The sequence below is a fragment of the Tympanuchus pallidicinctus genome, unplaced genomic scaffold (assembly GCF_026119805.1).
Source record: "Tympanuchus pallidicinctus isolate F22 unplaced genomic scaffold, pur_lepc_1.0 scaffold15, whole genome shotgun sequence".
Classification (NCBI taxonomy): domain Eukaryota; kingdom Metazoa; phylum Chordata; class Aves; order Galliformes; family Phasianidae; genus Tympanuchus; species Tympanuchus pallidicinctus.
In genome coordinates, this window is record NW_026294669.1 from 36,231,329 (window position 1) to 36,256,651 (window position 25,323).

The 25,323-nt window shown below is 52.1% G+C and overlaps 1 protein-coding gene and 4 non-coding genes across 12 annotated transcripts in view; 3 read left to right on the forward strand and 2 right to left on the reverse strand.

The window, feature by feature from the left end:
• Nucleotides 1–16,901, reverse strand: part of FTCD (formimidoyltransferase cyclodeaminase) — a 31,860-nt gene extending 14,959 nt beyond the window's left edge. The window contains exons 1-17 of one of the 8 annotated variants that reach the window (XR_008204547.1): nucleotides 16,714–16,900; nucleotides 15,714–15,897; nucleotides 15,296–15,424; nucleotides 15,044–15,132; nucleotides 14,281–14,460; nucleotides 14,062–14,199; nucleotides 13,419–13,550; nucleotides 12,686–12,747; nucleotides 12,087–12,216; nucleotides 11,785–11,946; nucleotides 11,022–11,065; nucleotides 10,764–10,902; nucleotides 10,256–10,351; nucleotides 8,818–10,037; nucleotides 8,369–8,404; nucleotides 7,799–8,142; nucleotides 6,457–6,692 (exon numbers count right to left, since the gene is read on the reverse strand). Coding sequence is in view for 2 of the 8 variants with exons in the window: in XM_052674546.1 (XP_052530506.1) it covers nucleotides 10,256–10,351; nucleotides 10,764–10,902; nucleotides 11,022–11,065; nucleotides 11,785–11,946; nucleotides 12,087–12,216; nucleotides 12,686–12,747; nucleotides 13,419–13,550; nucleotides 14,062–14,199; nucleotides 14,281–14,460; nucleotides 15,044–15,132; nucleotides 15,296–15,424; nucleotides 15,714–15,897; nucleotides 16,714–16,767 (1,539 nt within the window). In the remaining 6 variants the exon portion in view is untranslated. Of the gene's footprint in view, nucleotides 1–6,456; nucleotides 6,693–7,798; nucleotides 8,143–8,368; nucleotides 8,405–8,813; nucleotides 10,038–10,255; nucleotides 10,352–10,763; nucleotides 10,903–11,021; nucleotides 11,066–11,784; nucleotides 11,947–12,086; nucleotides 12,217–12,685; nucleotides 12,748–13,418; nucleotides 13,551–14,061; nucleotides 14,200–14,280; nucleotides 14,461–15,043; nucleotides 15,133–15,295; nucleotides 15,450–15,713; nucleotides 15,898–16,713 lie in introns of those variants that run through there. The other 7 variants (XR_008204548.1, XR_008204551.1, XR_008204550.1 and 4 more) reach the window with 7 other exon arrangements.
• Nucleotides 16,902–18,023: 1,122 nt separating this feature from the next.
• On the forward strand, nucleotides 18,024–18,095 carry TRNAA-UGC (transfer RNA alanine (anticodon UGC)). The gene has a single exon. It is a non-coding gene; the product is annotated as a tRNA-Ala (tRNA).
• Nucleotides 18,096–19,625: 1,530 nt separating this feature from the next.
• Nucleotides 19,626–19,707, reverse strand: TRNAS-CGA (transfer RNA serine (anticodon CGA)). Its single transcript has one exon. It is a non-coding gene; the product is annotated as a tRNA-Ser (tRNA).
• A 3,163-nt stretch (nucleotides 19,708–22,870) lies between these two features.
• TRNAA-UGC (transfer RNA alanine (anticodon UGC)) lies at nucleotides 22,871–22,942 on the forward strand. Its single transcript has one exon. It is a non-coding gene; the product is annotated as a tRNA-Ala (tRNA).
• Nucleotides 22,943–24,549: 1,607 nt separating this feature from the next.
• On the forward strand, nucleotides 24,550–24,631 carry TRNAS-UGA (transfer RNA serine (anticodon UGA)). The gene has a single exon. It is a non-coding gene; the product is annotated as a tRNA-Ser (tRNA).
• Nucleotides 24,632–25,323: the final 692 nt, after the last annotated feature.

The window sequence follows — 25,323 nt, forward strand, 5'->3', positions numbered from 1 at the left end:
CTGAGTAACCTAACCATGAGAAAAGTGCTGGGTGTTTGTGGAAGCAGAAGAATTGTACGGTTTTATTTGTGGGTTTTGAAGGGAGCGGGACAAACCGCTTTGATGGTGTATGAAAGTGTAATTATTAAGGTACACGGGAGTGTAACTGTTAAGGGATATTGTTAAGGTATATGGAAGTGTAACTGCTAAGAGTATATGAAAGTGTACATGGTTATGGGTATGTGGAAGTGTAATTGAGGGTACAAACAGTCAAATTGTGGAGGGGGAAAAAAAGTCAAAAAAAAAATAGGGAAAAACAGTGAAGTAGAGATGTTAAAGTTTGTGACCAGCATGAAAACAACCCCCCTGCACTGCCTCCCCTCTGTGCCTTGTAAACTGAACTCTCAGAGTGAGAGAGAAAGCTGGGGGCTGGAGACTACTGCTGTAAACAAAGTGTGACTTGCACATGGAGAAAGACAGGATACTGGAAGTGAGAATAGCCTTCATCTGCAGAGATCAAGGAAACCCTACATCCTAGTGTTAGCAGTGGAACCCTCCAGGGAGGAGGAGGTGAAACTGAAATAACATTAGTAGTTTTTGTAAAGGAAGGAGACGGCGCTGGAGCTGGGCTCGTCCCTTCTGTGCTGTCCCACGGCACCGCATCTGCATGTGCTCAGCTGGGCGCTGCTGTGGCTGGTGTGGTACCGCTCTTTGCTCTCGGGGGTGTTGCTCTGAGGCACCGGCTCCGTCAGCCTCATCTCAAACTTGTTGTACCTCAGCAGCATCTCCTGGCAGTGAGCGATGAGGTCGCAGAGGCTGTCAAACACTGGGATGTCGGTCAGGAAGAATGTGGGGTTGCCAGCGTCCTGCCGCCAGTGGATGTGTCAGTGCTGCACCTTCTCGTTACACCAGGAGGACAGAGTGTAGTCCCCAACGGGTGCCTGGCTCTCCCTGACAAGGCAAGAGCCATCAGGGCCCCATCTCAGTGCAGTACTCCATCAGCAGCCGCTCAGCCATGTGCCGCCCCCTGCACCCTGCTCCCAGCCTGCACAGAACCATTTCTTCATGGGATGCAGCTTGGTGCTGTTGCTCACCTCCTTCTGCACTGCATGCTGCTCCTGTTTCTGGCCGGGACAACATAAACTGGGTTCCATTCATAATTAATAGGTTCTTCCATCATTTGGCAATCTGCCTTCTGCTCCTTTGTCATAACGGTCCCATGGTTCTTTGCCATCCACTTCCATCAGCAGTCTTAGGTTTGGCGGGGCTTGTTGCCACCGCTCAGCCTGACCTTCATAGCATCTGCTCACACCCAGGCCAGGTGTACAAGCTAGACATCTCCTGATTATGTCCAGAGGTTTCTGTCTGGCATGAATAGTTACAATTCTTTGGTTTTCTCCCTCCATGTCTGCCGAACTTGTTTACACCTCTCAGGGTCTTTTGCTAATCAGAGTGAGAATGTCTTTATTTGCTCCCAATCTATATAGATTAAAGGAAGCAGAAGTAAGGGACTTGGATAAATTAATTGAGGGGGCTTGGAGAGTATGTAGAAACAGGGATTGCAAAGAAAGAAAGAAATTAAGAACAGCAGCAGCGGCAGTAGAGCAGGATCTGGAAGGGCCCAGGGAGGGTTCTGCTCCCAGTGGACCAAAAGCAGTGTGCAAACAGCAAGGAAATGGGACATGGATGGAAAAAGTGCACCAGACTGAGAGGGAAGGGAACTGTCTCTGATTGCAAACGTTGAATGATGGAATATGGAAGGTTTTACCGTGCCAGAACCACTGCTGAGCTTAAACTGGTTAAATTGCAGTGAGGGAAACAGGGTAAAGAGGTTTGTTTTCTGGTGCATACAGGTGTCTCTTACTGCATGCTGTATCAAGAATTATTACCCACAGATGATTTTTGTAACAGTAACAGGAGGCAATGCCCAACAAGAAAAAGCTTAACAATTAAGAAACAAAAAAGAAGAAGAAGAAAAAAATTGGAACTAAGGGTAAAGCAAGACCAATGGATTGAAACAGTCTGGCTTCAACACACACTGGAAAGCCAGTGTTGTACCCCCAGAAGTTACAGAAATCCCGAATCAGGTATACCCAGGAGTGAGGGCACCAGGGATGCCTGGAAGAGCCAAAAATGCAGCCCCCTTAGGAGTTAAGTTAAAATCAGGAGCCAGTCCAGCCAAGGTCGAGCAGTGCCCTTGGAGGGTATGAGATTGGACAAGGATAGAAGAAGCAGTAGATAACTTTTTGGAGTTCAGATTATTAATTGGATGTGAATCCACATAAAACACACCAGTCTTGCTGGTGAAAATGGGATGGCGAGAGCTATCACTTGGCACAAGATTTGAGGGCAATTAATAGAATTGTTGAGGATGCACACCTAGAGGTGGCAAAACTGTACACTTTATGAACCAAGTTAAGGAATGAGTAGGTGGGGTCTACCATTCAGGATTTGAAGGATGCCTTTTTCTGCCTGGCTTTGCTGAAGAAAGTCTAAAGTCATTTGAGTAGGAAAACCCCAGTACGGGGAGAAAAGACTCAGTTATCCTGGACAGTGTTACCCAGAATTGTAAGAGCAGCCCAATGATTTTTAGAACCAGTCAGCTTGTGAGCCTGGGACTCGGGTTCCTCCATCCCAAGGTGGAACTTTACTGCAGGATGTGGATGCCACAGTGACAAAAGAGGACTGTGTGCAACGGAGTGTGAGTTTGCTGAATTTCTCGGTTTAGATGGCTATCAAGTTTCTCAACAGAAAGCTCAACTGATCAAATAGAAGGAAGGAAGCAATTTGCCAGACGCCCAGAACACCATCACAGAGCTACCTCTGAGCCAGCAGTGTGTGACTGCTTGGAGAGTGCCTGTGGGCCAGACCTAAAGAAGGAATCATTATACAGTGCTGAGGATTCCTGGATTCATCAATGGAAGCAGTTTTGTGAGACAGGTTATGCAGTAACTGCTGCATAGGTAATCAAAACACAACCATTCCCTGCAGGGACTTCCACTGAGAAGGCGGAAATAGCCCTAAATGTATGGACAGATGGTAAATATGCTTTTGGGGTGGTATAAGCTCATGGTGCCATCTGGAAAGAGCAAGGGTTGCGCACACACAAGGCACACAAATTCAGCATGGTTATGCTGGATGGCTATGGTGAATTGTAAAGGACATCAGAAAGGCAACACTGTACAGGAGACTGGAAATCAGCTGCCGGTGGCAAAACAGGCAGCTGAAGGAAAAGAAACTGGTGAACTGGTTTTAATTCCAGACAGTAAACTGAAAATATCTGAACCTGAGTCAGAACCTGTAAAGTATTCTAGAGGGGACAGGAATCTAATTAATGATTTAAAGGGGAAGAGAGCAAGCTGACAGATGGGTGCATACCCAGATGGACACATCGCTGTGCCCTCTAGTATTTTATGGAGATTGGTTCTAAGGGAACACAATGAAACATAGTAGTGGGGCAGACATTCGAAAGTAATTGTACAATCCTAGTAACCAGGAAGTGGGGCCTATTAGGAAAGGGAACCTTCCAGGGCAACAATGGCAAATTTATATATATTTAATAAAAAGCAGGCTTTTGCTATATGCTAGTTCTAACCAATACCCTTTCTGGGTGGCCAGAAGCATTCCTTTGCAGGACCCATAAAGCCAAAGAAATACCCAAGGTATTGCTGCAGGAGACTGATTGCAAGATTTGGGATTGCTGCAACAAAATCCTCCAACTGGAGAACTCACTTTATTGTAAAGATTGCCCAACAGGTCAGCAAGCTATTGGGAATAGACTGGCAACTGCACAAACCACACAGACCACAGGCAAGCAGTCAGGTGGAAGAGATGAACCACCGGAAGGATGCCTTCCTGAGAGCACAGCTCTCCGTCCCTCTGAATAAGAAAGCGGGCAGAGGAGGTAGGAAGCCGGCGTGGCTCAGCAAGGACCTGCTGGGCAGCTGAGGGCGAAGAAAGGTGCACACAAGCTCTGCAAACAAGGCCGTGTCAGCTGGGAAGAATACAGGGATGCTGTCCAGATTAGCAGATGTGGATCAGGAAAGCCACGGCACTGGCAGAACTGAACTTGGCGAGGGATGTTAAAAACAATAACAAGACTTTCTACGGGTACATGGGCCAGAAGCAACAGACCAAAGTGAGTGTACCTCCTTTGGTAAATGTAAAAGGAGAACTGGCTTCAACGGGTGAAGAGAAGGCTGAGGTACTGAATGAGTTCTTTGCCTCGGTCTTCACTGGTGGCCAGGATTCCAGTACTTCTCACATCCCTGAGCCCTTTGATTATAGTAACAGGAGCCTGACAGCCTTCGGTTGCTGTGTTATCCCTGTGTGAGGGGACAGTGATTGATTGAGACAGCACTACTGAAGCAAACACCCGTGGGGAAACAACCACATTCAGTTGAAATGATGGTATTAGAGGAGATTGGGAACAAAGACAGTGAAGAAGATGAGATGTCTATAAAATCGTGCCATAGAAAAGAATTGCAGAGACCAACAACGTATAAAGAAGAAAAGGGGGAATTGTAGGAATTGTGGAATGCTGTTTCTGCGTGAGATATTGAAAAGCAGGGATAAAAGCATGTGTAAGGCCATTCCGTTTGGATAAGAGACCCTCAGCAAAAGAAAAACACACTTAACAACCATCAGAGAAGCCAGGGCCTCCACATGACTCTGGACTGTCTCACTCCGTGGGTAGGTTGGGATGCAACAGGCATCGGGACACTGCCCTCTATCCTCCTTCCAAAATTATCTCCATCCAAGGACAAGCAGATGTCCAGAAATAATGACCGAGTGTTGAGTGAGCAAATGTTAGAAGTTAAATAATTAGCGAAATATGCTTAGCTAGTAACAATTGATGTTTAGCCAGTCTCCGTATGTTTAGTTGAGCATCGGGAAGATTGTGAACCTGAAGTACTTAGCCAATGGGGACCAGGGAAGGGAGAGATAAGCATCGGGAAATACAGCATAAAAGATGTGATGCTGATTTTTGTGTGCACTCCTGCATGCAGGACACCCACCATTGCAATTGGGAATAACATCTGCCTTTTCAGAGATACTGTCCTCATACAGTATTTGGATATAGCCAACACAGTGGACCCTGGGACCTCTGCCTTTCCCCTCTTTTTTAATTTTTATTTTTAATGAGCAGGTAGTTCTCCTTGCATTAAGCTAATAAATGAAGGTAAGTTTGTTTTCTGATTCTCCTCACAAATGTGGGAGCGCAGGGCCAAGGGTCCCTGCAGCAGAGGATCACGGGGCACTGCCAAATTTCCACAGGACCACAGGAATCTCATGGGAGATGAGACATCAACTCACTGTCCTGTGCCTCCAGTTGTCTTACAGACCTGCTCATTGCCCCATGTTCTCAGTGCCCATCTGGACGAGTCTCTCAGTGTGACAAAGGCAGACCTCATTCCTCATCTGCTTCGTGTTCCCTTGGCCCAGGGCTGGGGGTAAGGACTGTGAAGAATGGTAAAAAGCAATGAGCATGGCCACCTCCTCCAGCTGCTCACCCCAGGACTGCTCCTGCTTGGCCAAAGTCCACACCAGACTTTGGATCATGGCATCTCTGCCCAGGCTGGGGAAGTGACCGCTGCCTTCCCCTTTGCAGATTCAACCGGTAGCAAAGCATGTACCCCAGAGAGACGCAGCCGTGCCAACAGGACGCTGGCACAACCGGTCACACAGGCTGTGCCTGCCAAGGGCTGCCCTGGGGAGGACACTGAAACAGACACAGGTAGGTGAGACTCCTCTCCTGCCGTAGAGCTGGTTTGGAACACACAGCACTCCTGCTGCAGGCCTGCACCCCCAGCATGGCTCCAGGAGCTGGCACCACAGGCTGGGGCGCCCACTGCCCAGCCCGGCTCCAGGAGCTGCTCGCTCTCAGCTAGAACCACCCAGGGTGACGGAGACGGCGCGGGGATGAGGAGATGTCCAGGGATGGATTGTGCGAGGAGCAGAGGAGCTGGCAGGGCAGGTGCAGGGACGGCCACGAGTCGGGGCCACAGGGGGTAAAGCAGTGGGGTGCCGTGGCCTTGTCTGCCGCAGCATCGCTGCTGTGCTTTCCCTCTGCTGGAAAGGAGAGCTGCAGGGGAGCTGCTTCAAGGACAAAATACGGCTGTGTGCAGTCCCAGGTGAGACGGGAGCCGTGTCCTGGGAGGGATGTGCAGCCACAGTAGCAGATCCCAACTGCCCCCCAACACACAGACAGCCTACAAGCAGGATGGCAACTCGTGCAGCTCAGAGTGAGGGGAGTTACTTTATTCTCCAACCAGCCCTTCTGCAACAGCTGGGGAATGTCACACAGCATTAAGGAGTTCTGCAAGACATGTAGCAGCTGGCATCACTGCAGAGGGATAACCAAACACAGGGTGCCAACCAGCTCACACAACTCCTTGTGCTCTTATTCACAGTCACAGGAACGGGTCTCAATGTGGAGATGGGATGTGAGCCCCTCTCAATAAAGACACAGGCCAGAGCTGTTACTCCTTTATTTACAACAATTCCAGGGCAAAGAATTTACAAACAAAAAGCGAGAAAATCACCAACAGGCAAAATGCAGGTTGCAGAGAAGGGAGAATGGGGCAGCACAACCAGTAGATGGCTCTTGCGAGGCATTTGTCTTCATGTATTGTCTCCTCAGGGCTTCACCACCACACAGGTAGGAGATGTTTTCTTCAGTCAGAATCAGAGCTGCTTGAGCTGCTTGAGTGCTGGAGGAAGAGGTAAAACCAGTTCAGGACAGCACAGAGACAGCCCTCTGCCACACCACTTCTAATAGCAGCTCGAAGCTGCAGGCGTGAGACTGAGGGACATGCCCAGTCCCTTTTGGGCTCCTACAGCCCCCCCTCAGTCCTCAGTGTGGCATCCCACCACCTCCAGCTGCTGCCTGGAAGGAGCTGCACGCCCATTCCCAGTGCCCAGCTTGGTTCACGTTGAGCTGGCAGCAGCTGCAACGCACATCCATGGTGGCTGTGGTCTCACCTCCCCCCAGCTGAGTGTCTGCACAGCACCAAAAGCTGTGCCCTCAGGTGTGCACACTGGATGAATTGCAAGCTGGTAATTACTGGTAATTACCAGTGTTGGTGCTGTGCCCAGGGCAACCAACCTCTGCTGGGCTGTCTTGCCATTACGATAAAATGAGTTACTAATAACATGATCATAATGTTTATTGTAGTGCTGTTACATGCTGTATTTTAGATCTAGAAATCATTATTTTTCTGTCATGATCCTTGGCAAATATAATTATGCAAATGCGGCTGGAGGGCTCGTGTGGAATCATTGGTTCTCAAGATTGTTCAGCTCAGTTAAATTCTGGAAAGTTTCTGGTCTCTGCCAGCAAAGGCAAATGTCAAGGTAGATCTCCTTCCAAGCAATCAAACACCACAAGGAGCTGAGGATTTGCTTCGTTTGGGAAATACTCCTGCCTCAGACAGTGGATCTGGGGTCTTGTTCTACAGTCCTTCACTTAGTCCTATCCAGATTCATCCCTAGGACAGCACTAGGGATGACAGTCTGCAGCATATCTGCCCAGCACAGACATGGAGCACTTGCTGTCCAGAGAATTTGATTTAACTCACTGCATGCATGGTGCACCCTGAGCTGCACCAATCTGCTGTTTAGAATTGCTTCAAGGAATTCCAGGTATCAGGTTTCAAAAGACTCATCTGAAATGACTCATGCTTGGCTATTTATAAACTAAAAGGGAGTCTCCAAAGCAACAAAAAAAAACCATTAACCACCCTCTCTAGTGGGTCAGGGGCAGAGGGGGAGCACACATGACCACAACGGAGAGCTGGGGGATCTCCTGCAACTATACCTTGCCTCCATGGTGCTTGTGGGAACACTTGTGCTTCTTCTTGTGCTTCTTCTTGTGCTTGTGACAGCAGTCATGGGGGCCTGGTGGGCACCCAGGTGGGCATCCTGGTGGCCCATGTGGGGGATGCCCATGGTGGTGGTGGCCATGGTGGTGGTGGCCCGGTGGGTGGTGCCCATGGTGGTGGTGGTGGCCTGGTGGGGGAGGGCCAGGTGGAGGGGGCCCTGGGGGACAGTTCCCAGGGATGACAGGTGGCACTCCTGGGTAGCAAGGGTTGCTGGGCCCAGGGTACTGGCTATTCGGAGGGGCAGATGGGCAGACTTGCATCTGCGGTGGTGGTGGTGTGCCTAGAATAAAGAGCGGGATTACAAGTCAGCAGAGCCAGGCATTCCTTGGAAAGGCAATGCATGGAGCTCATGCACCCATCTATTCAAAGCATCCCACCTGGTTTATGCCCACCTCACAGGTGATGTTCCCCTCCCCTCTGGCACCCAGCTAAGCCCTCAGGCCTTTTCCCAAGCCCCAGTGACTGCATGGCACTGACAGACCAGCCCTAGCCCTGTGGCTGCTCACCTTGGCTAGCGTTCCACATCTTCTACTGACTCCAAGCTGCAAAGGAAAGACAGGCAATGTCAGTGCTTCACCACTGCACACAGGCTACCATTTGGCCCCTGCCTTTGCACAGCTGGCGGTTGGCCACAAGCACAGTCGCAGTCCACACGCCCCAGGCATAGAAACGACACTTGTCCCACTGCAGGTTCCCACAGCCACCCCATCCTTTCTGGGGATGCTGAGTGCCAGGCACTTACTGCCCACCCCCCAGCACTTATTTCCATCGTTAATGGAAATTATGCACCAAATCTGATGCAACACGGGCCAAGCTCACATGTGCATCCTGTGTCGATGCAGAGCAAGAGGGGCACAGAGGAAATCGCATCCTGTCCCTGCACCAGCCCTGGTCCCCCCGCTGTCCCTGTCCCCAGCAGTCTCGGCCATGTCAGGGATCAGCTCTGCTCACCTACCCCGCAGATCAGTTCCTTCCGAGAGCAGCGCAGTCCTGATGGCCGTCCTTGGCGTGGCTCTCCCAAAGCAGCGGGCCCAGCCCTCGGGCACCCGTTAAATACAGAGCCCTGCCTGGGCGAGGAAGGTGCGGTGGGCAGGGGTGACACTGCGGAGCAATGACACTGGCAGCACCACTCCCGGTGCTGTGGCGGTCACCATGGGCACGGGTGAAACGTCAGCGTTGCTCTCCCACCCAGCACAAAGGTCCTGCAGGGCCGATCAATCACGTGGTGTCAGGTGATGCTGTGAGTCAGACGTCCCTGCCCTGAACCCTGGTGCGCTGCACCCAGCGTGGGTGCTGTGTGCGGGGGAGGCATGGGGGTCACGTCCTCCTGGGCCCGCTGCAGGGCAGGGGGCTCAGGGCACTGCTGACGGCCGCCTGTGTCACTGCTGAGGAACGGAGCCAGGGATGGTGGGCTCTCCCCAGCATCCGCCCCCTGAGCAGGTTGAGCTCGGTCTGCCCCGCAGAGGAGGTGATGTCTGCCTTCACACCCAGCGGTGGCCTCGACCACGGGACTGACAGAGACTGGGCCTCCCATGCTTGGATCTTCCTCTCAGGGGCCTCTCCCAGTAGCACCCTCCTTCCTCCTGCTGGCTGCCTGGTGCTTGGCAGCACGCCCTCCCTTAGCACTGAGTGATTCAGTGGGCCCATTTGCATGCTGCCAAGAAGACGCTGCACTGAAAGGTAATTGGCCCCAGTGCCCGGCCTTGCTGCAGTCTCACAGAGTGTCTCAAGGTGTTTTCTGGTCAGAGACAAATTGGATGGTGAGGGCTATTAGGTGCCCAGCCATCTCCACCCAGGCAGCACGATGGGGTCCCAACCATTGCCACCCACAGGATTCCCGTGGCACTGCCAGCCCAGCCTGCTCCCTCTGCCCCATGGATGGGAGGACAGATGCAAGGTCCATTGCTCCAGGCAATGAAAATCATTCTTGGCCAAGGAAAAGCTAGAACAGGAACATAACCTTGGGACCTCCCAAGAGAAGCAGCATCCCTGAGATGGGTGCCAAAGAAGCCCAGACAGGAGCAAGCATGTTTCCCATCTGTATTTGTGTATCCCCGCTGTATTCCCTGGCCCAGCTCTGAGATCCTCTCAAGCTTCTCGTTTCTCCAGCAGTGCCAACACAAGTGCTGAGCCTTGCTTTGCCTCCTCCAGCAGCCCGGTGACCATCTGCGATGTCTGCGTGGGGAGGGAGAAGGTGCATCATTTCCAGTCTGAAGGACAGGCAGTGTGTCATCTGCCCAGCCCAGGAATCTCCTCCAGTCTTTGCGGTGTCTCTGTCTCTACCCTGGCACAAAGGTACCCCACAACCCCCAAAGCCCCTCTAAACAGAGTCCCAGGGATCCCGGCCTCGTCCACACTACCAGGGCTGGGACACACATGCAGCTCCTGCTTACCTCAGTCTTGAATTTCTCATCTGTTATGTCTTTGAGATTGATCATGACATTAAAATAGGCTCCAAACACAGCTGCTTCCAGCATTTTGGCTCCCACCTGTGAAAAGAGGCTTCAGGAAAGCTGACTGAAACAGAGTAGCACCTCTCAGTCTGGCAGCAGGGCAGACCCTCAGGCTGCAGTTTGTCTGCCATGGAAAGCAATCTCCCCTCTCTTTGCCTTTTCCAGATACAGCTTCTATGGTGGGAAACATTTTATGACCTTCCCACCTTCCAGGTGGGAAAATTTAGGCAAGGGATAATGCAGCACATCTTTCCCGAAAGGCTTGCAAGCTGCCAAAAAGTTAGTAAATGGAAAGCAGTGGCCAGTTTTGGCAAGAAAAGCTGGATAGATTTCAAGCAGCAATGGAGAACCCTGTGTGGACAAGCAATGAGCTAGGCAGCATTAAAACCCCAGCCAGAATAGCATGTGAGCCCGCTGGCCTCGGGAGCTCCTGAGTGTGGGGCTGTACCTGAAGGTCAGATTTGCAGGCCAGGTTGCCATGGTGCGCCAGCATCTTCAGTGAGGACCAGAGGTTGTTCACTTTCACTGCCAGGGTGCAGGGCACTTCCACTGCTGTTTTCAGCCCCTGCTGCATGGCGGCCGCTCGCCTGGGATAGGGGACAGCCCCTGGTGAATGCTGAGACCAGCCCTGGGTTGCTCATCTTTTGTGTGTAAGCTCACGTGCAAACTCCTGCTACCATTGCAAGCCTTTGCCAATCTGACTCACCTTTCCCTCTCCTCAGGGGTGCTTTTTGGCAGCTTCATAGCTTCCTGCAGTTAAGGAAAAGCAAGTTTGGTGGGTGAGGGGAGCTCTGAGACCCCATGTGCATCAGGGGCCACAGCAGAACCATTAGCTCCCATACTCTTCTGAACCCCTTCATAAAACTGTATAATTATAGAATCATAGAATCGATTGAGTTGGAAGGGACCTTTAAAGATCATCTAGTCTAACTGCCTTGCAATGAACAGGAGCACCTGCAGCTCCATCAGGTGCTCAGATACACATCCAGCCTGACCTTGAATGTCTCCATGGAAAGGGCATCCACCACCTCTCTGGGTAACCTGTGCCATTGCCTCACTACCCGCCCTGTAAGAAACTTTTTCTTATATCCAGTCTAAATCTTCCCCCTTTGAATTTGAAACCATTTCCCTTTGTCCTGTCATAACAGACCCAGCTAGAGAATCTGTGCCCTTCTCTCTCACAGCCCCCTGTAGATAATGAAAGGCCGCTACCAGATCACCTCAGGGTCTTCTCCAGCCTGAAGAGCCACCATTTTTCCCAGCCTGTACTCACGAAGCGTTGCATCCCTTGGAGCGTTTTGGTGGCCCTCTTCTGGACACATTCTAACAGTGCATTAGTCACTCCACCCCAAGTAACGTCCCTTCCCCCAGCCCTGCGGGGATGAGCCTGCTCCTAAGGGCATCAGGATGCAGAGCTGCCTCCTGGAACGCCTTGCCTATAAGCAGGGCCGTGGCTAGTGAGACCTCACCATATAGCTGCTGAAGGCACGGGAGTCGGCATCCACCATGGCAACCAGCTCATCCATGGCCTGGTGGAGGGGAGGGATCACGTTCCTCATGATGGGATCCAGCTGCTCGAACTGCCGCTTCCCATAGCTCATCAACCCCACCATGCAGCCCAGGGCCGCTCCCTGTGAAAGCACTGAGCTAAGTCCTCCCCTGGGACACCGCACCTGCCACTACCCCTGTGCCAGGTTCCCTCACCAAGGAGCCCCCAGGTGCCTGGAGAAACACCCAAGCAAGCAAGGGCTCCGTGGCACAGGGCACATACCAGAGAGGCCGCAGTTGCAGCCACTGATCCTCCTCCTGGCGCTGCCGACCTCCCGCCGACTGCTCGCACAAAGGCACCCAGTGGCTTTGCAACCAGCCCCTTGTCCTCCTGTCCTGCCTGCACCAGGTACCTGCAGTACACCATGGGTCAGACCACCTCATGCTCATGGCTGCCACCAGCCAGTCCCTTTTCATTCCACACTGCCCTCTCCGCTGGCTTTTCATCCACCCCTTGGTCAGTTGGGACAGGGGCTAGCAGTGCGCTGGGAGACCTCCCAGATGTAGGAGGGTGGGAAAGAGAAGGAGACAGGGAGCCTCATGGGGACAGATGGGAACTTGGGGACACATGCACTGGTGATGTCAGGGATTGTGCTGCATGGAGGGATGCCTCTCTGCAAACAGCATTTTATGGAATGGGAATATGCCCAGGTGCTAGTTGGAACTCTGTAACCACATCCAAGGGTAAAGGGACAAGGTCTTGATAGTGCATGTGAACTTATTTGCGTGTGAACTTCTCCCTCTCAAAGCAATCTTAGTGCAAGAAGCAGGCAGCAAGATCCCCCAGCCTGGCCAGAGACAGGAATGATGAGGAGCTCCTACTCGATGATGCGCTCCCGGGGGTTGAATGGAGACAGGGAGTCCAGGCCGAGCCGGCTGACAACCTGCAAGGAGCAGCACCAACACATCAGCACCAACCTGGCACCGAGCACCCAGCCAACACATCCCACTGTGTCCTTGTGCCTCGCTTTTAATTAGCCATGGAAGAGAGCCACTACCCAAGGCAAGGCAGACTGGTTTCACCAGTGGCTCCCATCCCAAAGGTGGGAGTGGCATGTGGTATCCATGAGTGACTGGAAACCACAAGGATAAATAATTAGCTCACTCTTATCTGGCACATTCCTCACAGGGTGGCAAAGTCCCTCCCTGCTCCCTTCCCCCCTGGGACAGAAAAGCAGAGCAGAGCCTGCCTCTTTCTTTCCAGCTTACAGTGGTGCTGGAACATGTCCTGTTAATACTAAGCACCGTCCTTGAGCTGTGTGTCCTTCTCCTCACAGCCTTCACACAGGCAGGCTGGGCAGCTGCGTCCAGTGCTCAGTCCTAAAGGGATGGGCTCTCTGCTCCCCTGACCATCTCAGCATCCTCAGGGTTATAAATCAGTTTGTCCCACTGCTGTGCTCTCACAGCTTTCCAGGCAACATTTCCCTGAGCCAAGGGTAATGGGGTATCCAATATCCAACAAGGGTCCAAGGTCCCTGCTCAGTGGCATTTTGAGAGAATGGAGGTCTTATTTGTAATCCCACCCTTGTCTCAATATTGGGAGGACTCACATTACCAGTTTGATCTTGTGTTCCTCTTCCAATATGAAGAGTTTTTCCTTCTTGATGTAAAACTCGGCTGCATCCAGCATGGCTTTCTTGGGAATGAGCCCCACCAGCTGGGATCCCACCACAGGGAGCTTCAGAGCCTGTGAAGAACATCATAAACATGATTGTCCCCAGAGCTGCTTTTTCTGCCTCCACTTCCACCTCAGCCCAGTGACCCCCATCATGGTTAATGGAAAGGCCTTCAACGTTGCACTCACCTTGTGGACATAAGGCAAGAGTTGAGGTTAGTAAAAACTTGCTTAGCTTTTGGGGTTTACATGTGGTTCGGCTCTTTGCCCAACTTGACTGAGCATAAGAGGAAAAAATTTCTTTTCAGAAAGAGTGGCAATGCATAGGAACAGACTGCCTAGGGAAGTGGTGGAGTCATCATCCCTCAAGGCTTTGAAGAAAAGGCACTCAGGGCCACAGTTAGTGGGCATGGTGAGGGTGGGTGGGCTGTTGGACTAGATGATCTTAAGAGTTCTCTTCCAACCTTAGTGATCCTATGATTCTAAAAGAAGGCAGAGCCCAGTTATGGTTTTGGGCCAAAAACCTGGAGGGAGACAAGCTTTGCAAAGCTCACCACTGACATGAGCATAGTGCACTACCTACCTCTGCGTTATAGCAGACCTCCTCATAGACAGCATGGAGCGGTGTGGTCTCAAAGTCTAGGAGATTTGTTGAAACCTGGGCTATGTTCTCCTCCTCCAAATACCAACCAATGCCTTGCACCTTCTTCAAGCTTCCAGGCTGGGGGAGACCATTGTGGTCAAAGCACAGTGATGGCAACCCAGGGCAGGACAAGCAGGGTAGTGGGCAGCACAAGGGTACCTGGTCGGCACCACGACCCTGCTCACGGATGTTAAGGGCGATGCGGTGTGCCAGCTCCTTGGTGCACAGCAGGTTGATATTGTATGCAATCAGGAAGGTCCGGGCCCCCGTCACTGTGGCCCCCCACTGGGGAACAAAGGTTGGGGGCCCAAAATCAGGAGCCCACTCAGGTTTTTCAAGCTGGAGAGGAAGAAAGAGTGTATGAGAGCATGCTGGTAGGTAGCACAAACTGACCTCCCAGAGGTGGCCTCTCCATCTACGACCAGCATCTGCCATTAACACCACCACACTCAGCAGCACCCAAAACATTTCATCACCTCCTCCATCTGATCAAAAAATGTTTGTGCCAAAGAGATGAAGCCCCAGATATAAAAAGGCAGCACTTTTCTTGCACTTTCCAATTGTTTCACTTCAAAACTTTCTACTATTTCGTTTCTCAGTAAAGTTTCCAAAGGCTTAATGCAGAAATGCTTAATTTGGAGCCAGAGGAGATATTTCATTTAGGTTCTCTGGGGTGTTTTGGTTCCTTCTGTCACACAGGGGTTTAAATGGATTCCCCAGGCTGAGCAAGCCCATCTTCCTCATCTTCCCTGCTTCAGCCCCTGCTATCTCACTCTAGTCCATGGACATCCATCGCAGTGAGGCGCACCTTGTACCTGGATGTGTGAATACAGTGCACCCTCACCTCATACCTCTCAGCTGATGCATGCAATTGTTGGAGAAATTGTTGAGAAAGGAGGTTCCTTCCCAAAGCCAGGCTCACCTTCTTGGGGAGCGCCTCGTATTCCCCAGCACGGATGGCAGGCAGGGTTCTCCTGCTCTCCTGCCTGGCTGCCTCTCCGTACAGGTAAACTGCAAGGCAGAGAGGGGACAAGCATATTGTCTAACAGTCTGGTTTCAACTATTTGCCCCATTGTGCCCTTGGTGAAGCTTTTGTAAAAGAAATGCTGTATGTTTATGGTTGGGAATATGCAGGGGTATGGGGTCTGAGCCTGTCTGCCCACTCCCCACTCACCAGGCACTCCCAGCTCCTCTGATAAGCGCTGCCCAAAGACGTGGGCACAAACAACACACTCTTCCATGCTGGTGTTCATCACTGGCACAAAGGGGCAGACGTCCAGGGCCCCAATGCGAGGATGTTCACCTGGGGGCGGGGCAGAGATCAGGAGCTGGGAAAAGCAAGCAGACAAGAAGGGACAAGGACCGTTTCCCTGCTTTTTCTGCAGACTGAACATTGCCACTGCAAGGAAGGAGGAGTTTATAGCAGTAATGCCTACTGTAGCCCAGGGACAGGATGGATGCAGCCTCTCTGCAATGGGAAGATGAGCAACTGTTCTGCACCTTCTCATCCTGCAGTGCTGGAAACACATGCTTGCCTGCTGGCAGCACTTTGGTCCCTATTTCTCTATCCAGCTTGCTCTGGGAATGCTTACCCTTGTGCTGACTCATGTCAATGAGCTCCCAAGCCACTCGGGCTGCGCTCAGTGCCCCTTCAACAACAGCCTCAGGGGTTCCCACAAAGGTGTAAACAGTACGGTTGGTGGAGGCACCAGCATCCACATCCAACAGTGTGCAGCCTGGTGTCCGGGAGATGGCCCGCCCCAGCGCCTCGATCACCTGCCAAACATCCAAAGTAGGCAAGTTGGCTGGGCTGGAGAGATGCCTACTACACTCCAGCAGCTTTGCAAGGTGGGTAATGCTTTTGCTCAGGTGCCTCCACCCTGCACCAAGCAGTGCAGGGGATGCACCCACCCTCAGACTTGTCAGGAAGAAAGTGAAGATGCAGGACCTCCAAGCATGTACATCCAACTCCCAGTTGGCAGAGCTGGCACTCAGACATTTCCAGCCCTGATGTATCCTCAAGCCCTTGTAGAGCTGCATGCCAACAGGCACCATCACAAATTGCTGTTCCTGAGGACACTGTCCCCTTCAAACTCCAGAACAGATTGTGCTCCACAAAGCCCATTCCCAAGCGGAAGCAGCAGTTTTGCAACAGTTTTGGGTTTGCTGACCTTCACCCCTGGGGCAAAGTGCAGCCTAACGCAGGTGAACCACCACAGGCAATATTAACTTGGGTGGCATGTTTGGAAAAACAGCTGAAAGTGAGGTTTTTCTATGAGGGTGTACCAGACTGCCCAGACCCTATGGCAATCTGCCGGCAGCCAGAAGGGGGTTGCCAAAGTCCTGTTTTTTACTGAATTGCAAAATGGGATCACACACTGTGTTTGGGCATTTTCAAGATTAGTACACCGCTTTCCCCCCAGGGTAGAAGATGAAAGTTCTCACTGAATTGAATTAATTCTGATTTCAGCGGGCCCAGAAGGGCTCGAAGCGCTGAAAAACTACAAGCTAGGCCACAAGTAGCAGTGCAGAACCTGCTGCAAGACAGGCCCAGCCACCAGCCCCCCTCCGCAGCCCACCACCAGCCCTCACCTCCTTGTTGCATCCCTCCGAGAAGTTGGGGACGCACTCCACCAGCTTGGCCATGGTCCTGATGTCTGCCCAAACCCTGTGGCCCTGGGCTTGGCTCCTCACAGGTCTTTCTGGTTCTTGCCGTCCTGCTGGCAGCAGCAATGTTCCCAGCACTCTGCCCAGCACCAGGGTTTCTCATTAACTGCACTGATCTACAGCCAGGAGACAGAAAATGTATTGGATCAACAGAATAGTGATTGTTTGGACTGCAGTGCTCTTGTGGGGTTTGAGCAGCACATGCAGAGAAATCTCCAGCAGTCATTACCCCTTAGTGCCCATGAGTCACGAAGGCAAGATGACACCATGTGAAGAAAAACAAAAATCTTCTTCTGAGCCCAACCCCTGTAACCTGCTCTTGACCTGAGTACAGCCCTATCAGCTACAGGGACACAGAAGATGGGGGCACAGAAAGGAAGAGTTCAGCTGCCCAAAGGAACAAACTGGACAAACACAACCATGAGAACCCAGTGTTGGTGGGGAGTTCTGATGTTCCAAGAGCACCAGTCTGATTCTCCCACTCCCCAGGCCGTAGGCCAATGCTAAAATCCATCACTGCAAGCAGGATTTCAACCTGCATAGGGAAACTATTGGATTTTGAGTCCATTTCCTTCCTTCACCCCTTGGCCATCACAGCTCCAGCCTAGACAACCTGGGGTGACCCCTGTTCCACACTCCAGCCATCCCTCCCTGTGGAACAGCCTCAGGTAGCCCCAACCCTACCTTTGTCCTCCATTGCCCAGGTAGGCAAAGTCAGCAGCTGCAGGAGAGAAGAGCTGAGGAAGAATTCCTTGGAAGAGACTCCTTGAACACCATCTTGATGCAGATGTGGCTCAGGGCACAGCACCTGTACACAAGGTCTATTATTAGCTGTGATAGTGGCTTGGGGCTGGTCAGCACAGGGGTGTAGGAGAGAGATGGGCTCATCTGGGTGTTGAAGACCAGCCCTCAAACACCTGAAGTGAGAGCCATATCCCTAGAGCAACAAGCCGGGGCAGCCAGGCTCCCCCAGCAGCACAGTGTGCCAGCAGCCCTTGTCCTGGGCACTGCACTGCACTGGGGGAGGGCATGGCAAGGTGGTTGCAGTGCAGGTAAAGAATTGATCCCTAAGAGCTATCTGTGCAAAATACCCATCAACAGGTTGAGAGTTGGAAAAAGGAAACCCTGCGTCTGTGTTTTAGCCCATCAGTGCATGGGGTGCTACAGGGGGAGCATCAACTCAGAAGGACTGAGAAAAATTTCCTAAACAACAGACCCTCTCCCACCACCACCCAGGGGATGTAGCTCAGCGGTAGAGCGCCTGCTTTGCATGCAGGAGGCCCTGGGTTCAACCCCCAGCATCTCCACACTTTTGCTGCCTCTGACCAAAACCCCTCCCTCACCTTTCCTCGCTCACCTCCACAGACCCTCTCCCCTTGCAGCTCTCTTTCTCCCTGTCATCCCTGCAGATCACCTGCTGCTTTCCTGCACTGTCGTCTCTGTTTTTATGAAGCACAAAATGGACAACACAGGGAATTACTGACCCGACCTGTCAGCCTCACTGCTCTGCTGGGGAGGTCATGGAACACATCACCCTGAAAGCTGTGCCAAGGCACATGGGAGAGAAGTACAACATAAGGGACAACCAGTATGGTTTCACCAAGGATAAGGCCTTCCTGACAAACCTAGTGGCCCTCTGTGGTGCTGTAACTGCATCAATGGACATCAGAAGAGTCACTGATGTAATTTATCTGGATTTCAGTAAGGCCTTTCACACAGTCCACTGCAACATTCTTCTCTCCAAATTGGAAAAATATGGATTTGACATCAGGAGTGTTTGATGGATGAGGAACTGATGACAAGTTCATAGCCAGAGAATGCTGGTCAACAGCTCAATATCTGGATGGAGATTGGTGATGAGCGGTGTCCTTTAGGGGTCAGTGCTGGGACTGATACTTTTTAGTATCTTCATCAGTGACATCAACAGTCATGGTGAATGATATGTCATGCCTGAGAGAGGGGGTGCCATCCTGAGGGACCTAGACAGGCTAAGCAGTGGGCCCAGGAGTATATTACGAGATTCAAAAAAGCCAAGTGCAAGGTCTTGGGGAGACCTGATAGGAGAGAAATTCATGGTCTGGCTGCACTGGGTTTTGAGCAAACTGACTGAGCTTCAGAAGTCCCTCTTCATTGCAAGGGAATTAGACTAGATAAACTTTACAAGTCCTTTCCAACTCAATTGATTCTATGGTTCTGATGTTCCCAACAAGGAGGAATTTTGACCTGGCCATGACTTTGCTCGGAGTTTTGCCAGCCTAGCACAAGTCAGTACATGGCTGCTGGCCGTGGTGGGAAGCAAAGTAGCAGGGGAGTTGTGCCCAAGATGTCGGGGTGCTTCGGGGCTTTGGGTCTGATCCGTGTCCTGTCCTCACAGCCTGAAGGGCAATGGTGTCCAAAAGGGGAGGGCTCATCCAGGAGCTGGGACCTCTTGCACCCTAAGTGAGAATCATACGCCCTAGACAAAAAAGAGCCAAGATGTACAGCTTGTTGGGGTCCCCTCACAAGGGGACAACAAGGAGATTCCCAACGCTCTTTGGGATGTTGGGGGCAGTGCAATCTCTGGTACTGCTGGGCTCAGGCCCTACTACCAGGCTCCAGGCACAAATTGGATCCAGGGCTTGACTTTGAGGGAGGGAAGAAAAGCCCTGCAAAATCCAGTTGAGAGCTGAAAATAGGCCCTGGGGTGCGCATGGAGGAAGAAGGGTCTGCTGGTAAGCCTGAGGAGCTGTGGTGAGCACAGTGACATGCGGGGAAATGCTTTTGAGGAGGAAGCCCACAAGAGATGGGCTGAGACCCTGGTGTGCATTCAACACCTCCAGACTGGAGGTAAAATCCTTCGCTGTGAGCAGGATTCGAACCTGCGCAGGGAAACCCTATTGGATTTCGAGTCCAACGCCTTCACCTCTCGGCCATCACAGCATCCCTGCCCTATGCTCAGGGCACAGCCATCCCTGTGGGGCAGCCCCAGCACCCCACAGCCCATTCTGCACAGAGGGAAGGTCTGTGCGGAGCCCGCTGTGCCCACAATAGCCCTGGGCCCTCTCAGTGCATGGGGTCTGCCAGCAATACCTGTCCCCAGCAGTGCCTGTGCCAGTGCTGCCCCCCCACCCCAACAGCCAGCACAGGGCGGAGGGGGGAGGGGGACTCAGGCAGCCTGACTCTCCATTTCTTTGCATTGGGTTACAATTCTCACTTTTGGCTGCCAGAGCTCCCGGTTCCCATTGCCCAGTCAACCCCAGAATTCAGGCAGAACTGCTCTGCACTATACTGAGTGGAGACCCTGCAGGAATGGGGCAGGGGCTGGGCCTAGCACACTGCTGCACCCCCTGCTGCCTCTCAGCACCACTGTGAGCTGCTGGGCTCCAAAGGCAGTGCCTAACACCTCCATAAGCACTCCATCATGTGTGCACTCTACAGAGTTTCACCAAGCTGAAGTCAGAGTCACCAAGCTCAGTAAATGTCATAAGCTTCCATGAAGAAGTGACCAAAAATCTCAGTATTGGAGAAGGTTGTGGAACAGATTGCCTTGAGCACAATCATAGCACGTATGAGACAACCAGGGGATCGGGCCCAGCCAGCATGGGTTCATGAAAGGCAGGTTCTGCCTGACCAATCTCATCTCCTTCTATGACTGAGTGACCGGCCTGGCGGATGAGGGAAAGGCTGTTGACGTAGTCAGCAAAGCCCTTGGCACTGTCCCCCACAGCATTCTGCTGGAGAGCTGGCAGCCCATGGCTTGGACAGGAGCAGTGGTGTGGTTGGCTTTGTGCTGTGAGGGCACAGCGGTGGCTCACGTCCAGCTGCAATGCACCAGCACCCCCAGGTCCATTGTGGCAGGGCTGTGCTCCATCCTTACACCCCCCAGCTTGCACTGATGGTATGGGTTGCCATGACCCAGGAGCAGATGATACCAAGAGAGGAGATGCACGTGAAAGCAGGAAGGCTTTGCAGAGAGATCTGGGTAGACTCAATCAAAGGGATGAGTTCACTTGAAAACGTTCAACGAGGAAAGTGCTGGGCAGTGCACTTGGGTGATAACAGCCTCGTGCAGCACAACAGGCTTGGAGAAGAGTGCCTGGAAAGCTGCCCAGCAGAAAAGGGGTGCTGGGCTACAGCTGGCTGAGCTGAGTCAGCAGAGCACCCCGGAGGACAAGGATGCCAATGGCAACCAGTCCTGCTGCCTCAGATGGCAACAACTACGCTGTACTGGTGAGAGAGATGTATTTATTGATATAACATAGACACAATGTAGTGATTTCACAGCAACTTAACCCTCATATAAGACAGGGCTGGATGCACAGGAGAGGGTAGGGTTAAACACTCACAGACAGGAGACCCTCCTGCTGAGTTAGGTTCAGAGAGAACTCCCTGCACCACAGAAGTAGGGAGCGCAGCTGTACCTGGATCTGCTCCTCGCCCCACACTTGGTCAGTCATGTATGTTTTAGGGATCATTACTTCCCAGTCAACCTAAGATACAATCTTAGCAAAGCCAACAAGGCTTAAAACAAACTACTGGCCACCTGGCGAGGATCAGTATTGGTAGGGCATCTTGGCATTGCAGTGCAAGGGATTGGATCTCTGCACGGAACAAACCTCAAGTGACATCCTTACTTGAGGGCAGTCCCAAGTGCAACTTGCTGCCCTGATGGAGAGCACCAGAGCCTGATGGGACAAGGAGGGGAGTGGTTTTAATCTGAGACAGGGGAGGTTTAGGTTGGATATGAGGAGGAAGTTTTTCAGCCAGAGGGTGGTGAGGCACTGGAACAGGTTGCCCAAGGAGGCTGTGGATGCCCCATCCCTGCAGGCATTCAAGGCCAGGCTGCATGTGGCTCTGGGCAGCCTGGGCTGCTGGTTGGTGACCTGCACACAGCAGGGGGTTGGAGCTGGATGAGCACTGTGCTCCTTTGCAACCCAGGCCATTCTATGGGCTGCTCACTCTTTATGGGTGTAGGATCGATTGACAGTGATACTTTTGAGGTGCCTGCTCGATTGGCCTTCAGCTGTTGAACCAGGTGTCTGCTATCCGTTTCATCAGGTCCCCAGAGTGAGGCAGATTATTGCTCGTTAATCTGTTTTAGCAAAAGTACTCTTGCTCATTGCCTTCCCGTGTACAAGGCCTTATTTACAAGGCCACTGTGGACTAGGAAGCAGGGGGAGTGAGGAGGAGGAGGAAAGGAGAGCACACTTTCACACTTGCATCAGAAGTAGAGCAACCAAGAGCATTAGGGAAGGGATTGTTCCTTTGTACACATTACCAATGAGACCACACCTGGCATACTGCGCTCTGTTTTGGCTTCTTGGTACAAGGAGGATGCTGAGTCGTGGGAATGGATTTGGAAAAGAGCAACAAAACTGGTGAGGAGACAAGAAGACATGATATGAGGAGCAGCTGAGGAAAGTGAGGTTGTTTAAAGTGGAGAAAAGGAGGCTTAGGGGAGAAATCATTACTGTCTACAGCTACCTGAAGGGAGGTTGCAATGAGGAGGGTGTCAGGCTCTTTCCTCTTATGCCAAGCCATAGATGGCAAGGAAGCAGACTCACGTTGTTGCAGGGGAGGTTCGGATTGGACATCAGGAAGGATTTTTTATAGTTCTGGTGGACAGAACATGGAACAGACTGCACAGGGAAGAGCTGACATCCCCATCCTTGGATGTATCCTGAAGGCGTGGGACAGTCTTCAGGATAGACAGTGGAGAGACTATCCAGGAGAGTGCAGCTTTGTGGGAGTGGTTGCAGTGCAGGTATAGAAAGGAATTGATCCCTAAGAGCTCCCTGTGGCAAATGGCCATGAAGGAAACCCTGCGTGCATGGGTCTCAACAGGGGGAGCTGCTGGCAGGAAAGCATCAGCTGAGAAAGAGGGCTGAAGAAAATTTGCCTAAAACCAGAACTCCATTAGCAGCAGCAGCAGCAGCAGCAGCATTGTCATCATCATTATTGTCCTCATCGTTGTTGTCGTCATCATCATCATCATCATCGTCATCATCATCATCATCATCATCATCATCATCATCATCATCATCATCATCATCATCATCATCATCATCATCATCATCATCATCATCATCATCATCACCACCCAGGGGATGTAGCTCAGCGGTAGAGCGCCTGCTTTGCATGCAGGAGGCCCTGGGTTCAACCCCCAGCATCTCCACACTTTTGCTGCCTCTGACCAAAACCCCTCCCTCACCTTTCCTCGCTCACCTCCACAGACCCTCTCCCCTTGCAGCTCTCTTTCTCCCTGTCATCCCTGCAGATCACCTGCTGCTTTCCTGCACTGTTGTCTCTGTTTTTATGAAGCACAGAATGGATGACACAGGGAATTACTGACCCGACCTGTCAGCCTCACTGCTCTGCTGGGGAGGTCATGGAACACATCACCCTGAAAGCTGTGCCAAGGCACATGGAAGAGAAGTACAACATAAGGGACAACCAGTATGGTTTCACCAAGGATAAGGCCTTCCTGACAAACCTAGTGGCCCTCTGTGGTGTTGTAACTGCATCAATGGACATCAGAAGAGTCACTGATGCATTTTCTCTGGACTTCAGTAAGGTCTTTGACATGGTCCCCCACCACATTCTTCTTTCCATAATTGTAAAGAAATTAATTTGAGAGTTATTGATAGATGAGTAACTGGTTGCAAGACTGTTCCCAGAATGTGGTGGTCAATGTTTCAATGTCCAGGAGGCCAATGACAAGAGGTGTCCCTCTGAGGTCACTACTGGGACCGATACTCTAATGTCTTCATCGGTGGGATCAAGTGCACCCTTAGCTATTTGGTGTGGTTATCACACCTGAGGAACAAGATGTCATCTAAGGGCCCTAGACAGGCTGAGCAGTGAGCCCTGGAGAACCTCATGAGTTTCAACAATGCCATGTGCAAGGTCTTGGGGAGACCTGATAGCCTCTTTTGAGTATCACAAGGAGTTCAATAAAAAAGAAGGAAAGAGACTCTTTAGCTGGGTCTGTTAGGACAAGAGGTTTCAAACTGAAGGAGGGGAGACTTAGGCTAGATATAAGGAAAAAAATATACGATGAGGGTTGTGAAGCACTGGCTGGCATAGTTTGCCCGGAGAGGTGGTGCATGCCCAATCCCTGGAGACATTCAAGATCTGTCTGGACGGGGCTCTGAGCAACCTGATGTAGCTGTAGATGTCCCTGTTCACTGCAAGGAAATTGAACTAGTTGAACTTTAAGCATTCTTTCTAACTCAGTCAATTCTGATGTTCCTAACTAGGGGGGACTTTGACCTGGCCATGACTTTGCTCGGAATTTTGCCAACCAACAAGTCAGTACATGGCTGCTGGCCGTGGTGGGAAGCAAAGTAGCAGGGGAGTTGTGCCCAAGATGTCAGGGTGCTTCGGGGCTTTGGGTCTGATCAGTGCCCTGTCCTCACAGCCTGAAGGGCAATGGTGTCCAAAAGGGGAGGGCTCATCCAGGAGCTGAAGCTGGGACCTCTTGCACTCTAAGTGAGAATCATATCCCTAGACCAAAAAAAAGCCAAGATGTACAGCTGTTGGGGTCCCACTCAGAAGTGCCATGCATTGGGGTGTTGCAGGCAGCGCAGCCTCTGGCACTGCTGGGCTCAGTTCCTGCTACCAGGCTCCAGGCACACTGTGGGGGTCTCCTAGCCTCCCAGCAGGACTTCCTGAACTGCAGGATGGGGGCCATGGGTGTACATACGAGTGCCTGGGTAATGCCATGGGACAAGGTGTGCCCAGGGCTGTGGACAGGAGTGCCCCCAGGGGCGCCAGGCTGAGGCTGTGATGGCCGAGGGGTGAAGGCGTTGGACTTGAAATCCAATAGGGTTTCCCTGCGCAGGTTCGAATCCTGCTCACAGCGAAGGATTTTACCCCTGGCCTGGAGATGGGAGTGCCATTCTGAGACCCTGCCAAGGACAGGCTGCATGTGTCTCCTCCAGCTGTTTGAATCCACATCAAAGCCCCCGGCAGGGCTGTGTGTATGGGCAGCCCAGTGCAGGAGGGACAGAAGCCCCACCGTCTGCCCAGTTTTGCAGCCCTGCAAGAGGTGGGGAAGTGGGAGGCCAAGTTTTGTTATGCTTGGGACTGCTCTGCACTGCGCAGTGCCTGTGCCTGGTGTTTGCAAGCCTCTGTGCAGTGCAGCGCCGAGGACAAGAGCTGCTGGCACAGCGTGCTGCTGGGGGAGCCTGCGTGCCCTGGCTCACTGGTCTGTGCATGATTCTTGCTTTGGGTGTCAGAGGTGCAAGCCGAACTCTTTTCCACACCTCTGCCCTGAGTGGCCCCAATGCTCACAGCTGAGAACAGACCCTGTGTGCACGGATGTCACTTCTCTAACACACACTAACACCACACAGCACAGCCAGGACCAGGCCTGGGCCACTCCTCATGCTGAAGATGGAGACGGAAGAGCAAAGCACCATGGCCCAATGAGCAGCTTTGCCCAGCTCTACCACCACCACTCAAGGAATGCAAGCAAGAACCACCTTTACACAGCCGTAAGCAGATCACCCTCATCTTCCCTCAGAACAGTGCAGACACATCTCAACAAACAGA